General features: G+C 44.7%; 1 protein-coding gene across 2 annotated transcripts in view; it reads left to right on the forward strand.

Moving 5' to 3' along the window:
* The window catches only part of COPZ2 (COPI coat complex subunit zeta 2), a 134,000-nt gene that overhangs the window by 1,458 nt on the left and 113,074 nt on the right, over positions 1–19,468 (forward strand). Inside the window, exon 2 of one of the 2 annotated variants that reach the window (XM_073608071.1) lies at positions 15,658–15,726. The exons of the other annotated variant lie outside the window; for it this stretch is intronic. Coding sequence (XP_073464172.1) covers positions 15,658–15,726 — 69 coding nt within the window. The remainder of the gene's footprint in view (positions 1–15,657; positions 15,727–19,468) is intronic. 2 annotated transcript variants of the gene reach the window in all.

Here is a 19,468-nt window from a genome sequence, read left to right on the forward strand (position 1 = left end):
TCAGAGACTGCGGACATGCTACAGGAGATGGTCAGAGACTGCGGACATGCTACAGGAGATGATCAGAGACTGCGGACATGCTACAGGAGATGATCAGAGACTGCGGACATGCTACAGGAGATGGTCACAGACTGGGGACATGGCACAGGAGATGGTCACAGACTGGGGACATGGCACAGGAGATGGTCACAGACTGGGGACATGGCACAGGAGATGGTCACAGACTGGGGACATGGCACAGGAGATGGTCACAGACTGGGGACATGGCACAGGAGATGGTCACAGACTGGGGACATGGCACAGGAGATGGTCACAGACTGGGGACATGGCACAGGAGTTGGTCACAGACTGGGGACATGGCACAGGAGATGGTCAGACACTGGGGACATGGCACAGGAGATGGTCAGACACTGGGGACATGGCACAGGAGATGGTCAGACACTGGGGACATGGCACAGGAGATGGTCAGACAATGGGGACATGGCACAGGAGATGGTCAGACACTTTGGACATGGCACAGGAGATGATCAGACACTTTGGACATGGCACAGGAGATGACAATTCTATGATATGGACTTGTGTCACAGCGCCCCCCCTCCCCCTCCCCACTTACATGCTGCTCTGCCGGTGGGCGATCTGCCTGCTCACCATCTCCCCCCCATCTCCATTCGTGCGGCCGGTGTTCCCGGTCAGGTCAGGTTCTCAGGTCAGCATCTCCAGCAGTGAATTCTCCCGGGAGAGCGCTCGGTGCATAAAGTTGTTTTTAGTGTGTGTATATTCCGGTCATGTGACTCTCAGCCGTGCCTCCCTCCTCTCACGTCTCTCCTGATGTCAGCCCCGCCCGCCTCTCTTCTGACCTGATAGCTCCAGTCAGTGGGCGGAGCTGACACCAGGAGAGACTGAGAGGAGGGAGGCGCGGCTGAGAATCACATGACCGGATTATACACACACTAAAAACAGCTTTATGCACGGAGTGCTCTCCCGGGAGGGGGCGGGGCCAGACATCGATTTTTCGGGTCGCATGCATCGATGCCGCATCGGGGACACCCGATTTGCGATGCATCGATGCTGCGATTAATTTCAGCAGCCCTAGTCCCTATACCCTCAAGGAGCTTACAATCTAAGGTCCCTAACTCACATTCATACCTATACTAGGGCTGATTTAGACAGGATCCAATTACCCTACCAGCATGTCTTTAGAGTGTGGGAGGAAACCGGAGTACCCGGAGGAAACCCACGCAGACACAGGGAGAACATGCAAACTCCAGGCAGGTAGTGTCGTGGTTCGAACCAGCGACCCTTCTTACTGCTAGGCGAGAGTGCTACCCACTGCGCCACTGTGCTGCCCATTACTACATTATTACAACCCTCTCATCACAACCCTCTCATCACAACTCTCATCACACCTCAACTATCTTCTACCCTTAATTCCCTACTTCACCCCCCTCCCTGTCCCCACCCACCGACTTGCTTACCGCTCAAAAGATTGCCAACCACTTCAAGAACAAAATCGGCACAATTCGCAAGGAGATATCCAGCATTCAAATTCCTCCCCTACCCAACACATCGGGTCCAACACCACACTCAATACTCTCCTCCTTTTGCCCAGTTACCACAGATGAAGTTGATAACCTCCACTCCATGGCCCCCCTCACCACCTGTCCCCTCACAATTAGTGCGACCACCTTCCCGCTCTATCCTCAACTCTCTAGCCCACATCTTCAACCTCTCCCTCCGCTCCGGCACCTTTCCTTCCCCGCTCAAACATGCACTGGTTACCCCCATACTCAAAAATCCCTCACTAGACCCCACCAGTTTGAATAACTTAAGACCCATCTCCTTGCTCCCGTTTGCCTCCAAGCTCATCGAACGCCTTGTTCGTGACCGAATGAGTCTCTACCTCACGGACAACAACCTTCTCGACCCCCTACAGTCTGGCTTCCACCCACAACATTCTACTGAAACTGCCCTACTAAAACTCACCAATGACCTACTAACTTCTAAAACCAATGGCCACTACTCCATACTTTTAGACCTCTCTGCTGCCTTTGACAACAGTTGACCACCTGCTCCTCCTCAGCAAATTACACTCCCTTGGCCTCCGTGATTCTGCTTTATCCTGGTTCTCCTCCTACCTATCTCAGCGCACTTTCAGTGTCACTTACAACTCCATCTCCTCCACTCCCCTTCCTCTTTCTGTTGAGGTACCCCAAGGCTCCGTCCTTGGGCCCCTCCTATCACGCTGTATAGCTCTTCCCTGGGCCAGTTGATAACCTCCCATGGCTTCCAATACCACCTCTATGCCAATGACACCCAGATCTATCTCTCCACTCCTTAACTCACCCCCTCGATCTCCTCACAGATCTCAAACTTACTGAATGACATATCGGTATGGATGTCACACCACTTCCTCAAACTTAATCTTTCTAAAACTGAGCTTGTTATATTTCCTCCTTAACGGTCACCACCCCCCACCCCCCGTGATTTCACCATTAATATCAACAACACAACCATTGGTCCCTCCACACATGCCAGGGTCCTGGGTGTAATCCCTGACTCTGACCTCTCCTTCAGCCCCCATATCCAATCACTGGCTAAATCCTGCCGCCTTTACCTCCGCAACATCTCCAGAATTCGACCTTTCCTGTCTAATGACACCACATAGCAACTTATTCACTTCTTGATTATTTCCCGCCTTGACAACTGCAACTCTCCTTAATGGCCTACCCTTAAGCAGGCTATCCCCCCTTCAGTCTATTATGAATGCTGCTGCTAGACTAATACACCTCACTAATCGATCCATGACTGCCGCCCCTCTCTGCCAATCTCTTCACTGGCTTCCCCTACCCCACCGTGTAAAATTCAAAATGCTAACCATACCATACAAGGCAATTCACAACATCGCACCCATCTACATCACCAACCTCATCTGCAGATATCGCCCAAATCGTCCCCTCTGCTCCTCCCAGGACCTCCTGCTCTCTAGCTCCCTTGTTACCTCCTCCCACGCTCACCTTCAGGACTTCTCCAGAGCCTCTCCCATCCTCTGGAACTCCCTGCCTCAGTATGTCTGATCAGCCCCTACCCTGTCCACCTTTAGGAGATCCCTGAAAACTCATTTATTCAGGGAAGCTTATCCCACACCCACATAACAACTATCCCCGAGCCACCCCCATCAAATCATTCTCTGCAGCTATTACCTTTTGGACCACCACCCCTCCCTTTAGAATGTAAGCTCTACGAGCAGGGCCCTCCTCTACCTTTTGTATTGTACTGTAATTGTGTTGTCCCCCCTATACATTGTAAAGCGCTGCGTAAACTGTTGGCGCTATATAAATCGCATATAATAATAATACTATAAGAATACAGGAGAAAAATATAGGCCTCATGCACACATAACATTTTCTTTTCCCTCCCCTGGATGCCTCTGCTCCATGGGAGGAGTGATCAGCATTAAAAATGTGCCTAAAGCCGCTGTTAGGTGCTTTTGTTTGTGTTTGGCGTTAATCCATTCTATTGGGCAGAATGTTCATTTAGAATGCATGAACGTGTCTAGCATTAATTTGCGCTTGGAGTTTTTATGCCCAAACGCTCCTCTGAAGGCGTCGTAAACCCTCTGTGTCTGCAGTACAGGGAGCGCTTTAGAGGTTTTTCAGACCCCCCCCCCCCCCCCCCCACCCAAAAAAAAAAATTAAAAGTCAGCAGCTAAAAATACAAATGGTCCCGAAACCTTCTGTGACCTGAGATGTGTCCCAAGTAAGGATGAGCTCAGGCGTGTTCAGAAGTCCACATGCTACCTGCCAGGAAGCTTACGCTCCGCAGGGCTAATCACAGGCAGTGAGACATTTCCCGATCTGTGCAGCCGCAGATCAGGAAATGTCTCTGCCCGTGATTAGTGATGTACAGTGTATGCTTCCTCACGGGCTCGTGGAGTTGTGAACCTGCCTGAGCTCATCCTTAGTCCCAAAAGGTAGAGTGGGGGGGGGTGAACTTCCACTTTAATTGCTTAAGTGATCTGGGTGGAAATGGGAGTGAGTACCTGACAAAACCAGGTAACCAATCCCCTCCCTCCCTACCAAAAAAAGAAGGCAGAAGTTTCAGATGATTGCAAAATGACCAAACAGTGTTACCAGGCAGTGGGAAAAGCAAATAGCATTCTAGGTTGCATCACTAGAGGAATTGCCAGCAGCAGGAAGGAGGTCCCGATTCCCCTATATAGATCTTTATATCACCAGAGGAATTGCCAGCAGGAGGAAGGAGGTCCTGATTCCTCTATATAGATCTGTATATCACTAGAGGGATCACCAGCAGGAGGAAGAAGGAGGTCCTGATTCCCCCATATAGATCTTTATATCACTAGAGGAATCGCCAGCAGGAGGAAGAAGGTCCTGATTCCCCTATATAGATCTTTCTATCACTAGAAGGATCACCAGCAGGAGGAAGGAGGTCCTGATTCCTGGGGGGACCGGAGAAGGAGCTGGAAAGCCGGGAAGGATGCAGGGGACCCAGAGGATGACACAGCGGGGGACCTGGAGGATAAACTGGATTGGGACCCTGATTCCTCTATATAGATCTTTAGTTATCACTAGAGGGATCACCACCAGATTCTCCGATAAAGATCTTTATATCACTAGAGGGATCACCAGAAGGAGGTTCTGATTCCCTCAGGGATTTCCAAACTACGGCCCTCCAGCTGTTGCGGTCCCATGAGGCATTGCAAAACTCTGACATTCACCGACGTGACTAGGCATGATGGGAATTGTAGTTCCTGAACAACTGGCCGTAGTTTAGAGACCCCTGCGAGATCTTTAGTGAGACCTCATTTAGAATACTGTGTCCAGTTCTGGAGACCTCACTTACACAAAGATATTAATAAGATAGAATGAGTCCAGAGAAGGGTAACGGGAAAGGTGTGGGGGGATAAAGGTGGATGCACACAATTTCCTTGAGATTTTTTCCTTTAGATTTACAAAAACCTATATGGTTTATACGAGGTCAAACCTAAACACTTTCAATTTGTATGCAATCAGGCAGGCCCTTGTACTACATAGTTGAAGGTAAATCTAAATCAAATCGAACAACAAAAGTTGTATAGTGTGTATCCAGCTTTAGACTTATCAAGCAGCGACTTCAGGAACTTAATATGTACAGTCTGGAGTAAAGAAGGGAAAAGGGAGACATGATTGAAACCTTTAAACACATCCAGGGGGTGAATAATGTTCAGGAGGGCAGGATTTTTCAATCTGAAACCAAAATCAAGAACATGGGGACATGACCTCAAACTAACTGGAGGGAAGTTCAAAATTAATTTTAGAAAGTATTATTTTACTGAAAGGGTAGTTGATGCTTGAAATAAGTTACCAACAGAGATAGTGAGACAGTTTACAGTAAATGGCTTTAAACATGTTTGGGATAAACATAGATCTATAGTCAGACAACAAAGTTAACAAATAAAAAAAAAAAAAAAACCCACCCCCCCCAAAAAATGGCTTGACTCGATGGACTAATTGGACTTTTTCTGCTGTGAGTTTCCTATGTTTAAAATGCTGAACTTCTTGGGGGTGAAGTTCCACTTTAGGCTGTATGGCCCCTTTCACACGAGGCGGACTCCACTTCCACGGAGTCCTCCTCGGTCCACCGGCTCAGTGGGAGATTTCTCCGTTGATCTCCACTGAGCCGGCGGATGACAGGTCCCTCTCTGCTCACTAAGCGGGGAGGGGCTTGTCAGGCACCGCTGCCGCCTATGGAGGGATCGGATGAAAACGGACAGCCTGTCCGTTTTCATCAGATCTCACCCGATCCACCAGCGACGGACCTGGACGTAGGGCCATCCGTCTGCTTTTAGCGGATTGGACCGGGTCGGATGTCAGTGGACATGTCTCCGCTGACATCCGTCGCTCCATAGGCTAACATGGAGCGCCCGTTCAGGTCCTCCATCAAAACTGACAGGTGAGGTGAGTGGCTCCTTGGCCTGTGCAGTACAGCCATATAGACCTCACAGGGCCATGTACTAGCCAGGAGATAGAGGTAGGCAAATCACAGAATTCTATGGGGTGTACTACTCAGGCACGGCCAGGAGAGGGAGCCGATCCCTGCAGGATGTAAACGAACACCAGAGGCCACAGCCATTGGATCTTATCTGCTTGCCGATCGCCTCACATAGGAGTATGGCGGAATATCAGTTTCCTGCGCTAGATCACATACCAAGTACGTGATCTGGCACTTCTGGGTAGGGGGCGTGCACCAGCTGTGATTAGATACAGCACAAGCCGATCAGCGGGTGCCAGCCAATGGATGACTGCCAGAACCTTCTGATCGGCGAGGAGAAAGAAAACAGCTCTGTCCTGTCAGTAGGGATGTGCTGGAATTTGTTTCAATGCAAAGTAGGGAATAAAAACCAGCACATCCCTTAGTAAAAGCAGCACACATAAACACTGGTTAGGCATACATTTAACCCTTTGATTGTCGTAGATGTTTAACCCCTTCCCAGCCCAGTGTCAGTACAGTGACAGAGCATATGTTTAGCACTGATTATCGTATTAGGGTCACTGGTTCCCACAAATTGTCAAAAGTGTTAGTGTCAGGCAGTCCCGCTATAAGCTGCTGTTCGCTGCCGTTACTAGTATAAAAATAAATAAAAATTCCAGTAAATATTCAATAGTTTGTAGATGCTACAACTTTTGCACAAACCAATTAATATACGCTTATTGGGATTTACTTACCTAAATATGTAGCAGAATACATATTGACCTACATTTTTGAAGACATTAGATTTCTTTAAAATTGTTATTGGATATGTCTTATAGCAGAATATAAAAAAAAAATGATTGTTTTTCAAAATTGTCGGTCTTTTTTTGTTTATAGCGCAAAAAAAAAAACTGTGGTGATCAAATACCACCAAAAGAAAGCTCTATTTGTGGGCTAACGATGTAAATTTCGCTTGTCAGTGTTGCATGCCCGCCAGTTGACAGTTAAAGTAACGCAGTGCCAAAAAGCAAAAAAAGGCCTGGTCATGAAGGGGGGTGAATCTTTTGGAGAGCAAGTGGTTATTAACCACTTGACCTCCGGGCCTTTTTCTCACACTTTTATTTACATGTAAAAATCTCTTTTTTTTTTGCTAGAAAATTAGAACCCCCAAACATTAATATTATTTATTTTTAATTAGATATTTGTGCAGCTGTTTTTCTAACACCATTTTTGTTTGAAATAATACACTCTTTGGAATAAAAAAAACCCCACAATACATAACTCAATTTTTTTTTAAATATAAAAGATGTTGCGCTCAAGTAAATCGATACCAAACATGTCATGCTTTAACCACTTAAAGTGGTTGTTAAGCCACTCTAACCTGTATACACCATCAGCACTACCTCCTGTTGCAGTATCCCCCTCTGTGTGTGATTTATAAAAATAAATGCTGCAAATACCTAATGTCACTGCCGAGATTGAGATCACTTGACTGCTTTCTCCTTTCCTGCTCTGAGAGATGCAGTGGGCGGGGCTGAGATTCCTCTGCTGATGTCAGTCTGGAGGAGAGAGCTGGCTGATCATGTGGTCGCAATCTCGGCTCTTAAATGAGGTATTTACAGCATTTATATTTATAAATCATTCATAGAGGAGGACACTACAATAGGAGGCAGTGCTGATGGTGTATACAGGTTAGTGTTATGAGAGCAGCAGGAGGGGGAGGGGCGGCTCACACACAGATTGGGGAGGGGGAGGAGGACACAGGAGCAGAGAGGCGAGCAGATAGCAGGCTGCTGATGACAGAGGCACATAAACTGACCACAATGTTTGGTCTCAGAAGACATGATACACTGTGGTCAGTTTACAGAGGGGTGGGGAGAAACTGGCAGGATAGGCCAGGTTTTTACAGGGGGCCAAATGACACAGGACAAGCACTGTGTCATATAACATGCTTTTCTGCACTATAAACAAAAAAAGAGCATCAATTTTGAAAAAAACAATATATTCTGTAGTTTTTGCTATAATAAATATCCCAAAATTTAAAAAACAAAAACACATTTTTTCCTCGGTTTAGACCGATATGTATTCTTCTACATATTTTTGTTAAAAAAAATCTCAATAAGCGTATATTGATTGGTTTACGCAAAAGTTATAGCGTCCACAAAATAGGGGATAGATTTATGTCATTTTTATTTATTTTTTTTTTACTAGTAATGGCAGCGACCTGCGATTTTTATCAGGACTTCGACATTGCAGCGGACAGATTGGACACTTTTGACACTATTTTGGGACCATTGACATTTATACAGCGATCAGAGCTAAAAATAGATATTGATTACTGTATACTTGTCACTGGCAGGGAGGGGGTTAACACTAGGGGCGATCAAGGGGTTAACTGCGTTCCCTCAGTGTGTTCTAATTGTAGGGGGGCTGGGACTGACTGGAGGAGGAGAGAGATCGGTGTTCATACTTAGTATGAACACACAATCTCTCTCCTCTCCCCAGAGAGAACCGGGATTTTTGTGTTTACACACACAGATCCCAGTTCTCGCTCTGTCACGAGCGATCGCGGGTGCCTGGCGGTCATCATGCCCGCTGGGCACACGCATCGGCTCCAGGGACACACGCCTTTGGTGGCGCGCTTGCTCCTGCTGTGACATCATAAAGAAGCTACGGCGATTTGCACAGCCATGCCAACCTGCCTCAGTATAACTGCGGCGGCCGGTCGGCTAGCAGATAAGGACCGGGCCTATTTTTCAGACTCGGTATTTACAATTTAAAATAATTTTTTTTTTTTGCTAGAAAATTACTTAGAACCCCCAAAACATTTTTTTTTCTAACACCCTAGAGAATAAAATGGCGGTCGTTGCATTACTTTCTGTCACACCATATTTGCGCAGCGGTCTTACAAGCGCACTTTTTTGAATTAAAAAACAAGACAACAGTAAAGTTAGCCCAATATTTTTCTATATTGTGAAAGATAATGTTATGCCGAGTAAATTGATACCCGACATGTCATGCTTCAACACTGCGCCCACTCGTGGAATGGCGACAAACTTTTACCCTTAAAAATCTGCATAGGCGACGTTTAAAAATTTCTACAGGTTACCATTTTTGAGTTACAGAGGAGGTCTAGAGCTAGAATTATTGCTCTCGCTCTACCGATCACGGTGATACCTCACATATGTGGTTTGAACACCAGTTTCATATGCGGGCGCTACTCACATATGCGTTCGCTTCTGCGCGCAAGCTCGTCGGGACGGGGCGCTTTACATTTTATTTCTTTTTTTTCTTTTACTTTTTTATTTTGACACTGTATTTTTAATTCCAAGGAATGTAAACACCCCTTGTAATATAAAAAAGGACCTTTTAAATATGAGATCTGGGGTCAAAAAGACCTCAGATCTCATATTTACAATACAATGCAATTTGAAAAAAAAAAAATGTAATTTGGAAAAAAAAAATGTCATTTGAAAAAAAAAAAAAAAGTTTCCTTTAAGAGTATTGGGGCGGAAGTGACGTTTGACGTCCCTTCCGCCCTCCAATGATATGGAGCCGAGCGGGGGGCATCTTCCCCTCATTGTATTAGCCATTACCGACGGCTCCGGTAAGCGGCAGAGACGACCGGATCGTGATGGGAGGTGGGTGGTCACCTCTCCCTCAACCGATAAGTGATCTTGCTGCGAATCCACCACAGAGAACACTTTTATCTTAAAGAGAAACGCACGCCATTCCTGAAAATACCAGGGTTATGGCAGCTAGCTGCTGCCATAACAACGGTATTTAGCATCAAAGTAACAATGTACGGGTACGGCGATTTGTGTGAAGTGGTTATAGTTGTGCATGCCCAAGCAACGGCGACAAAGTACTTAATCCATAGGTGACACTTTAAATGCCTTTACAGGTTACCACTTTAGATTTACACAGGGGGTCTGGTTCTAGAATTACTACCCATGATCTGACGTTCGCGATGATACCTCATGTGTGGGATGATCGCTGTTTGCATGCATGTGGGACCAGCGCATGAGTTTGCCTTTCCTCGCGAACGTGGGGGCACTTTCATTTTTTTTTTTTAATTATTATTTTTACACTGTCGCTTTTTTTCACTCTTGTTGTTGTCACAAGGAATGTAAACATCCTTGTGACAGTTATAGGTGGTGGGAGGTACTCTTTATGGAGAGATCTGGGGTCTAAAAGACCCCAAATCCCTCCTCTGCCCTTAAGAGTGTTAGATCACACCAAGATCGGTGTGTTTGAGTGCTTTTGATTTTTGAAAATGGCGCCGTTTACTTCCAGGGAAACTGGAAAGGATACGCTTCCTGGATTTACACAGACACACAGAGGCACACCTCCAGCTCTGCAGCTCTCATTGGCCCTCTTATGACTCACCATCCCCCCCCCCCCCCCTTTCTCCCTTCCTGGCAAACTCTCACGAGAGAGAGCTGTGCATTATGTCATAAGCCTAGGCTAATGACCAGACAAGAAACAGGAAGTGGGCTGTATAAGGGATTTACTGGCAGAAAAAAAATGTTTTACTATTCAAAGTTAAAACAACAAGGTTAGAAGATTTAATAGATGGAAATATGAAAAAATGACTGAAGTTCCGCTTTAAAGAGGACATTGATTGCCAGAGCTTTCTTTGAAAGAAGGGATGCACTCCCATTGTTCCATATTGTCCATGCCTAGTTTCTTCAGCATCTTCCTCATAAATTTCCCATTGGATTAGCCAGATTGTCTTGCAAGCGTTCACTCAAAGGACAGAAACCAACGTTCCTTGTCAGTGCTTAGTCTATCAGTGCTGTACAATATCTTGGGCCTTTCAACAGGAGGCATCGTCTTTCAAGTATTTAAGGCAAATACCTGGTCCTCTATCCACATGTTCCCCAAATTTTATTATGTGGATGTTAACCACTTAAGCCCCAGACCATTTGGCTGGCAAAAGACCAGAGCACTTTTTGCGATTCGGCACTGCGTCGCTTTAACTGACAATTGCGCAGTTGTGCGACGTGGCTCCCAAACAAAATTGACGTCCTTTTTTCCCCACAGAAAAGCTAGCTTTCTTTTGGTGGTATTTGAGCACCTCTGCGGTTTTTATTTTTTATGTCATAAACAAAAAAAAGCGACAATTTTGAAATAAACGCATTATTTTTTTACTTTTTGCTATAATATAAATATCCCCAAAAAATATATAAAAAACCATTTTTTTTCCTCAGTTTAGGCCGATACGTATTCTTCTACATATTTTTGGTTAAAAAAATCGCAATAAGCATTTATTGATTGGTTTGCGCAAAAGTTATAGCGTCTACAAAATAGAGGGTAGTTTTATGGTATTTTTATTAATAATTTTCTTTTTTACTGGTAATGGCAGCAATCAGCGATTTTTATTATGACTGCAACATTATGGCGGACAGATCGGACACTTTTGGCGCTATTTTTGGACCATTCACATTTATACAGCGATCAGTGCGATTAAAAATGCATTGATTACTGTGTAAATGTGACTGGCAGTGAAGGGGTTAACCACTAGGGGGCAGTGAAGGGGTTAAGTGTGTCCTATGAAGTGATTCTAACTGTGGGGGGGATGGGCTACGTGTGACATGACACGGTTCACCACTCCCGATTACAGGGAGCGGTGATCAGTGTCAGTGTCACTAGGCAGAACAGGGAAATGCTTGTTTACATCAGCATTTCCCCATTCTTCCTCTCCGTGAGACGATCGCAGGTATCCCCGCCGACATTGAGTCCGCAGGACCCGCGATCACACTCACGGAGCTCGCGGTGTGTGCGCGCCCGCAAACCGCTTCTCAAAGGGCAACGTACAGGTACGTTAGTATGCCTGTACGTGCCCTTCTGCCGACATATATCGGCGTGAGCCGGTCGGCAAGCGGTTAAAGCACTATTAAACCCAGAACCAAAATTGTAATATATTTCAGCTTACCAACACTTACATGTGGTGTCTGCATTTGTTTTTTTTTGTTTTTTTTTAAGCTTGAGTTTGGGACCTTAGACTGTAAGCTCCTTGAGAGCAGGGACTGATGTAAAAGTACTAAATATATATATATATAAAATATATATATATATACACACAGTATCTCACAAAAGTGAGTACACCCCTCACATTTTTGTAAATATTTTACTATATCTTTTCATGTGACAACGCTGAAGAAATGGTACTTTGCTACAATGTAAAGTAGTGAGTGCACAGCTTGTATAACAGTGTAAATTTGCTGTCCCCTCAAAATAACTCAACACACAGCCATTAATGTCTAAACCACTGGCAACAAAAGGGAGTACACCCCTAAGTGAAAATGTCCAAATTGGGCCCAAAGTGTCAATATTTTGTGTGGCCACCATTATTTTCCAGCACTGCCCTAATTAACCCTCTTGGGCATGGAGTTCACCAGAGCTTCACAGGTTGCCATTGGAGTCCTCTTCCACTCCTCCATGATGACATCACAGAGCTGGTGGATGTTAGAGACCTTGTGCTCCTGCGCCTTCCATTTGAGGATGCCCCAACAGATGCTCAATAGGGTTTAGGTCTGTAGACATGCTGGCCAGTCCATCACCTTTACCCTCAGCTTCTTTAGCAAGGCAGTGGTCATCTTGGAGGTGTTTTTGGGGTCATTATCATGTTGGAACATTGCCCTGCAGCCCAGTCTCCGAAGGGAGAGGATCATGCTCTGCTTCAGTATGTCACAGTACATGTTGGCATTCATGGTCCCCTCAATGAACTGTAGCTCCCCAGTGCCGGAAGCACTCATGCAGCCCCAGACCATGACACTCCCACCACCATGCTTAACTGTAGGCAAGACACACTTGTCTTTGTACTCCTCACCTGGTTGCCGCCACACACGCTTGACACCATCTGAACCAAATAAGTTTATCTTGGTCTCATCAGAGCACAGGACTTCGTTCCAGTAATCCACATCTTTAGCCTGCTTGTCTTCAGCAAACTGTTTGCAGGCTTTCTTGTGCATCATCTTTAGAAGATGCTTCCTTCTGGGATGACAGCCATGCAGACTAATTGATGCAGTGTGCGGCGTATGGTCTGAGCACTGACAGGCTGACCCCCCACCCCTTCAACCTCGACAGCAATGCTGACAGCACTCATACGTCTATTTCCCTAAGACAACCTCTGGATATGACGCTGAGCATGTGTACTCAACTTCTTTGGTCGACCATGGTGAGGCCTGTTCTGAGTGGAGCCTGTCCTGTTAAACCACTGTGGGTCTTGGCCACCGTTCTGCAGCTCAGTTTCAGGGTCTTGGCAATCTTCTTATAGCCTAGGCCAGGGATATGCAATTAGCGGACCTCCAGCTGTTGCAGAACTACAAGTCCCATGAGGCATAGCAAGACTCTGACAGCAACAAGCATGACACATAGAAGCAGAGGCATGATGGGACTTGTAGTTTTGCAACAGCTGGAGGTCCGCTAATTGCATATCCTTGGTCTAGGCCATCTTTATATAGAGCAACAATTCTTTTTTTCAGATCCACAGAGAGTTCTTTACCATGAGGTGCCATGTTGAACTTCCAGTGAACAGTATGAGAGAGTGAGAGTGATAACACCAAATTTAAAACACCTGCTCCCCATTCACACCTGAGGCCTTGTAACACTAACGAGTCACATGACACCGGGGAGGGAAAATGGCTATTTGGGCCCAATTTGGACATTTTCACTTAGGGGTGTACTCACTTTTGTTGCCAGCGGTTAAGACATTAATGACTGTGTGTTGAGTTATTTTGAGGGGACAGCAAATTTACACTGTTATACAAGCTGTGCACTCACTACTTTACATTGTAGCAAAGTGTCATTTCTTCAGTGTTGTCACATGAAAAGATATAATAAAATATTTACAAAAATGTAAGTGGTGTACTCACTTTTGTGAGATACTGTGTATTAGAGCTGCACGATTCTGGCTAAAATGAGAATCACAATTTTTTTGCTTAGAACATAGATCACGATTCTTGCTGTGTAATATCATTTTTCACATTAAAACAAAAATAATTGTGCTAACTTTACTGTTTCGTTTTTCTTTTTTTATTCATTTAAGTGTATTTTTTCCCTAAAAATTGCATTTGAAAGACCGCTGGGCAAATACAGTGTGACAGAAAATATTGCAATAATTGCCATTTTATTCCCCAGGGTCTCTGCTAAAATATATATAACGTGGGTATAATTGGGTATTCCAAGTAATTTTCTAGCAAAAAATATTGATTTTAACTTAAGAAAGAAGTGTCAGAAAAAGATTTAGACTTTAAGTGATTAAACTTCCTGCATTTACACATTGTTGAAAACCTGGCAGACTGCCCAGATTATTTATTTACACAGAAGTTCTATCCCTTTGATCTAAGAAGAAAGCTTAGTTACAATGTTTCAAGTTAAAGACTTGGCAGAATGCCCGGATGCTTTCTTTTGAGAGCTGAGTGAGCAGATAGTAGTTTCTCCACCTGTTTATATGAAAGAATTGGCAACCTCTGCAGGAGAGATTGGGGGGAGGGATGGAGATCACAATTTTTTAACGATTAACTGTGCAGCTCTACTGCGTATATACTGTATATCTATCTAGATAGATAGATATATAGATAGATAGATAGATAGATAGATAGATAGATAGATAGATAGATAGATAGATATTTGAAAATCTCTGCGTAAATCAATGGCACACTATAAATTGATGTAATAAATAAATTGCCTTTTGTTTTATTGCTTGTTACTCCTGAACTCATTCACTGTATGGTAGGGGTGTAGCCACTAGTCACATGAAGCTGTGCCCCCTCAGTTTTCTGTAGTATCTACCTTCCTAGAGGCAGGAACAAGAACCAGATGGTAAACGCTGTGTACATTAGTGAGCTATTGTAGAAAATTATTGTACAGTAAAAAGAAAAATCGCTTTATTTCAATTCCAGACTCTGGTGATTTTTTTTTCTTTGTACATATGTTACCATAGCAGCTAACTAGTTTAAGCATACTTTCCTGTTCTTTCATTCATTCATTATTTACAAAACAGGTTTAAATATATTTGTTTGCAGCAAAGCAAAGAAACCAAGGGGCTGTAAAAGCAGGTGGCTGAGCTACGGTTTTACCACCCCACAACTGCCTACCTATAAGATAACATACAGCCAGAGGGGCCTGTACACATGCGGTGGCTCCAATGCTTTGCGGCCTTGGCATATTTAATAGTGCTTGTCGAGTATGGCATTGAAGTCAAAGGGACTACATCACAACTGCACGCCAAATCCTTGGTTTGTGGTTACAGATCAGTAATCCCATTCAAAATCTCTGGCAAACAAAACCGGCATTGACAAGGGTAAAGTATTGCCCCCTGCACGCTGCTTCTCTATCACCCTCTGAAAAGTGATCGCACATGTAAACTTATGTTAAGTGATTTATATGCGCTTCCTTATATACAGTATGTCACTATTTATTTCTTTTCCTGGATCAGAGGTCATTTAGACTTGCAGTTGCTGACTCATAAACTGCCTTTCCCTGCAAACTGAGTGATTTACTAAAAGAAGAGAGGCTGTTCACCTAGTACAATAAGTCTTCACTGTGGTCTGTTTGGTTTACAGATTCTGTTAGTTTGCAAAGTGGATAATATTAATAAATAGGGTAAACCTGTGTTCTCTTTGAATACTCATACACGTGCTGACAAAGTAAAACTATAGACTCTTGTAATATCTTCCACAGGAGCCAACGCTTTACACTGTAAGAGCCGCCATCATTTTGGACCAGGATGGGCATCGACTTCTGGCTAAAGTAAAACTTGAGTGTAAATTGCATCCCCTCTGCACCCCCTCTGCACTGCATCCCCTCTGCACTGACCCCTGTCTTCAGCTTGTACTGGTGTGACTAAAACACAAAATACAAACTAACAATCCAGTTAAATATTTCCTTAAGTGTAGATAAATGTTTGATTGTTCTATTGTTAGGCAAAAATAGAATGTTCTGTTTGAATCTAACTTAGTAGATCCTTTTTTTTTTCCTGATTTGTACAGAGAGGGAAAGAGTAAAAACCTGTCTGATTTCTAGTCCTGTCTCCATTGGTGAAATTTACCCTAACTTCCTGTCTTGGTGAAAAGTTGTTACAAGGACAGGAAATGACAGTAACAAAAGCACATGTACTTAGTAGAGTAAAGCCTGGTACACACCACTAGTTTTTTTCTGTTAAAAACTGACAGCTCCAACTGACGATCCAACGTTAGTACAGCAATCTCCCCTGCTGCTCTTTTGTGTTCTGACAGGGGGATGGCCCCCCATGCCAGAACACTCCAGTCATCGATCTCAGCCATCGGCTGAGATTGCTGATCGGGAGCTGGTCAGCTGCTGGTTATCCAGCATGCTTGTCCGACAGAAGCCGGCCAAATGGCCCAGCTTTTGTTGGATTGGCTGCCTTACACACAGGCTTGTGTGTACGGGGCTTAAGGAGGGGTCAGATTATCTGTCAGGTGACCTGTGATGCCACAAGGACAGGAAGTGAGGGAAATCACCCCAGTTGGGACACAAAAAAAAAATTTGCGCCCACACTGCTAGGGTTAACTGCTTGTTTAGTCTAAGGGACGTGAAAAGTACTTCTATTGACTTGATTCTCCCCTGACCAACAGTGCTCCCCTTCACTCCAGCAGTGGGCTGTCCCTCGGCATCCTCATGTCCAGTGCAGGGCTATGGGCTTGCATTGGTCTTGATGACCTCAGAGGACTTTAGACCACTGGAGTGCAAGGGAGAATATGCTGCAGGGAACTAGTAGCGTGAAGGAGCCTGCAGTAGCAGAGAATCGGTTAATTAAAACTGCATTTCATGGTCCCCTGGGCATGAATGAACATCTAACCCCTGCAGTGGGGGCGAAGCCCTATTGCATGGGAGGACATTTTAGTTTTCTGAAATTCAGCTTTAAGTGTCTGCAGCAAGAGCTGTCAGTGTTGCCTGATACAACCATTCAGGTTCTTGCTTTAGGTTTCCTATTCTGCGCTTAGAGAATAAAAGGAAGATACCTGTGTGGTTGTAATAAGCGACAAAGAGCTCTTGTTTCAGAAAAGTCTTGGTCTACTTTGTTATGAAGCACAATTTACCCATTTGTGTAATAAATTCAGGTTTGTAAGAGATAGCTGACATAGATATCAGGAATACTCAGGTTAAACTGGATGGACTGGTGTCAGCCTTACCAGCTATGTAACTATGAATAAGCAACTCACAATCCAAGCTTTACATCATCCTTGTCACATGACTGTAAATTAAACTTCACCCTCTTTATATGAGCATGGCTACATGAGTTAATGTCATGAGAGTAGCATGATGTTATGAATGTGAGCTTCAGTGTGACATCGGTTCTTTTCACTCTGATGTTATGCTTCAGTTTGAAGAATGTTCTGAGACTTTCCAATTAGTCCTAACACTTCTTTGCAAAGAGGTGAACATGACAGAAAGATGTTGGGACATTAGGCTGCTTCCATTTCATGCTTATGACAAAATGGTGTTTTTTTTCTTTGGAATCATTATTGTGCCAATAGCATTAACCACTTGCCAACCTTGCTATAGCTGAATGACAGCTATAGCGCAGCCGGCTAGTTCTGGGAGTACGTCAAGACATCCTCCCGTGATTGCGCCCCTTGCGGCGTGCTCTGTGGTTGCTGTGTCCCCCGGACACTGCTGATCACAGATTGAGGTAAAGAGCCAATCAGTGGCTCTTTACCACATGCTCAGCTGTGTCCTTTCAAAGCTGATCACGGATGTAAACAAAAGCCAGTTATCGGCATTCCTTCCCCCACGCTGACAGCACGAGGAGAGGAGAGCCGATAACCGGCTTGTGTAAAAGGGACATGTACACTGATAATGTGTGTCCTGATTATCAGTGCAGTCCCAACAGTGCCCACCAGTGTCCCCTATTAGTGACGCCTCATCAGTGCCCATCAGTCCAGCCTGATTAGCGTACATCAGTGAAGGAGAAAAATTACCTGTTTGCAAAATTTTATAACAAACTATACATTTTTTTTTTTTTTTCAAAATTTTCAATCTCTTTCCGTCTATTTAACAAAAATTTTAAGTAGGCAAGTGATTAAAGATTAATATTATTAAACAATATTTATATAGAGCTAACAGTTTGCACAGCACTTTACAATATAAAGTGACAGCACTATTACAAAAGGATTAGAAGGACCCTAGTCATGTATAGATCAACTCCAGGATGTAAGAAAAATATAATGTCAACATGTAGACACCTTGCATGTTTCTTTGCAAGGTCTTTATACATCCTCCACCCACCAGCTATAGTTGCAAAGTTGACAAATGACAACACAATCTTATGACACCAAAGTGCAACTTTGAATGACACCATTCAGTTTTGTTAGTGTCACAGTGCCCTACCTCTGATGGGTGGGCAAGGCTTTAAAACTGAATGAATGGCCTGCACTAAAGCAGGGCCCGGGACAAGGAGTGGGCAAAAGGGTTACGTGCCCTGGGTGCACTGGAGCTATGTGGAGAGGGGGTGTTTAGAGCTGGTCAGCCCTCCTCTCCCTAGTTTGAATGACAGGAGTGACACTACTATCACTTTTATCATTCAGAAAGGAGCACAGTGCATCTGCTGCAATCATTGCTAGAGGGAGGAATTTGCTCTGTCCTCCCTGCATTAGCAGTGTAATATGGCGGTCCTCCCTGAAGTAGTAGTATAACGTGGCAGTCTTCCCTGCAGTAGCAATGTAACGTGGCGGTCTTCCCTGCAATAGCAGTGTAGCGTGGCAGTCTTCCCTGCAGTAGCAGTGTAGCGTTGCAGTCTTCCCTGCAGTAGCAGTGTAGCATGGCAGTCTTCCCTGCAGTAGCAGTGTAACGTGGTGGTCTTCCCTGCAGTAGCAGTGTAACTTTGCAACAGAAAAGGTAGGGCAGCATTTATGCTGAAAACACAAGACATTTTTTGTCAGCATGGGCACCTGCCAGAGAGTGAGGGCAGAGTGCCCTTCTTCCTACCTCCCCTTGTCATGTGACATATGGGGAAGAGGCAGGTGCTGCTGAATACGGTACAGTACACTGAACTGTAAGTGCATAGAGGGTGGGAGAGAAAGCTAGTCCCAGAGCTTCCCTCTCTCTCACATAACCACCCTTTATCCTAGGTTTATGTACACTTGTATTTGGGGGCAATAAACATCCCCAAAAAGTGGGCTTTAATATCCACACCGCACATATGTGTCCTCTGGGTGGCCAATGTTTCTTTGCTGATAGCATGCTCCCAGCACAGAGACCGAGCTGTGAGACAGCTCTAAGTCCCTGCTAATGATTGGTAGTGGACGGGACCAGTGCCTGATCATGTGACCAGAGTGGACACATGATCAACCAATCTCTCTTCCCCCCCCCCGAATTCAGAACTTTTTACCTTCACCTTTTGGAGCATGTTACACCCACTGCCACATTTTAAAAACAGAGCTCTGTGAATAAATGAAATCCCTTCCCCCCTACCGCAGCAGACGGCTTGTAGTTCATTCACAAGCCCTGCAGCTTCCAAACTGTACATATG

Source organism: Aquarana catesbeiana, linkage group LG12 (genome assembly GCF_042186555.1).
Source record: "Aquarana catesbeiana isolate 2022-GZ linkage group LG12, ASM4218655v1, whole genome shotgun sequence".
NCBI classification, from domain to species: domain Eukaryota; kingdom Metazoa; phylum Chordata; class Amphibia; order Anura; family Ranidae; genus Aquarana; species Aquarana catesbeiana.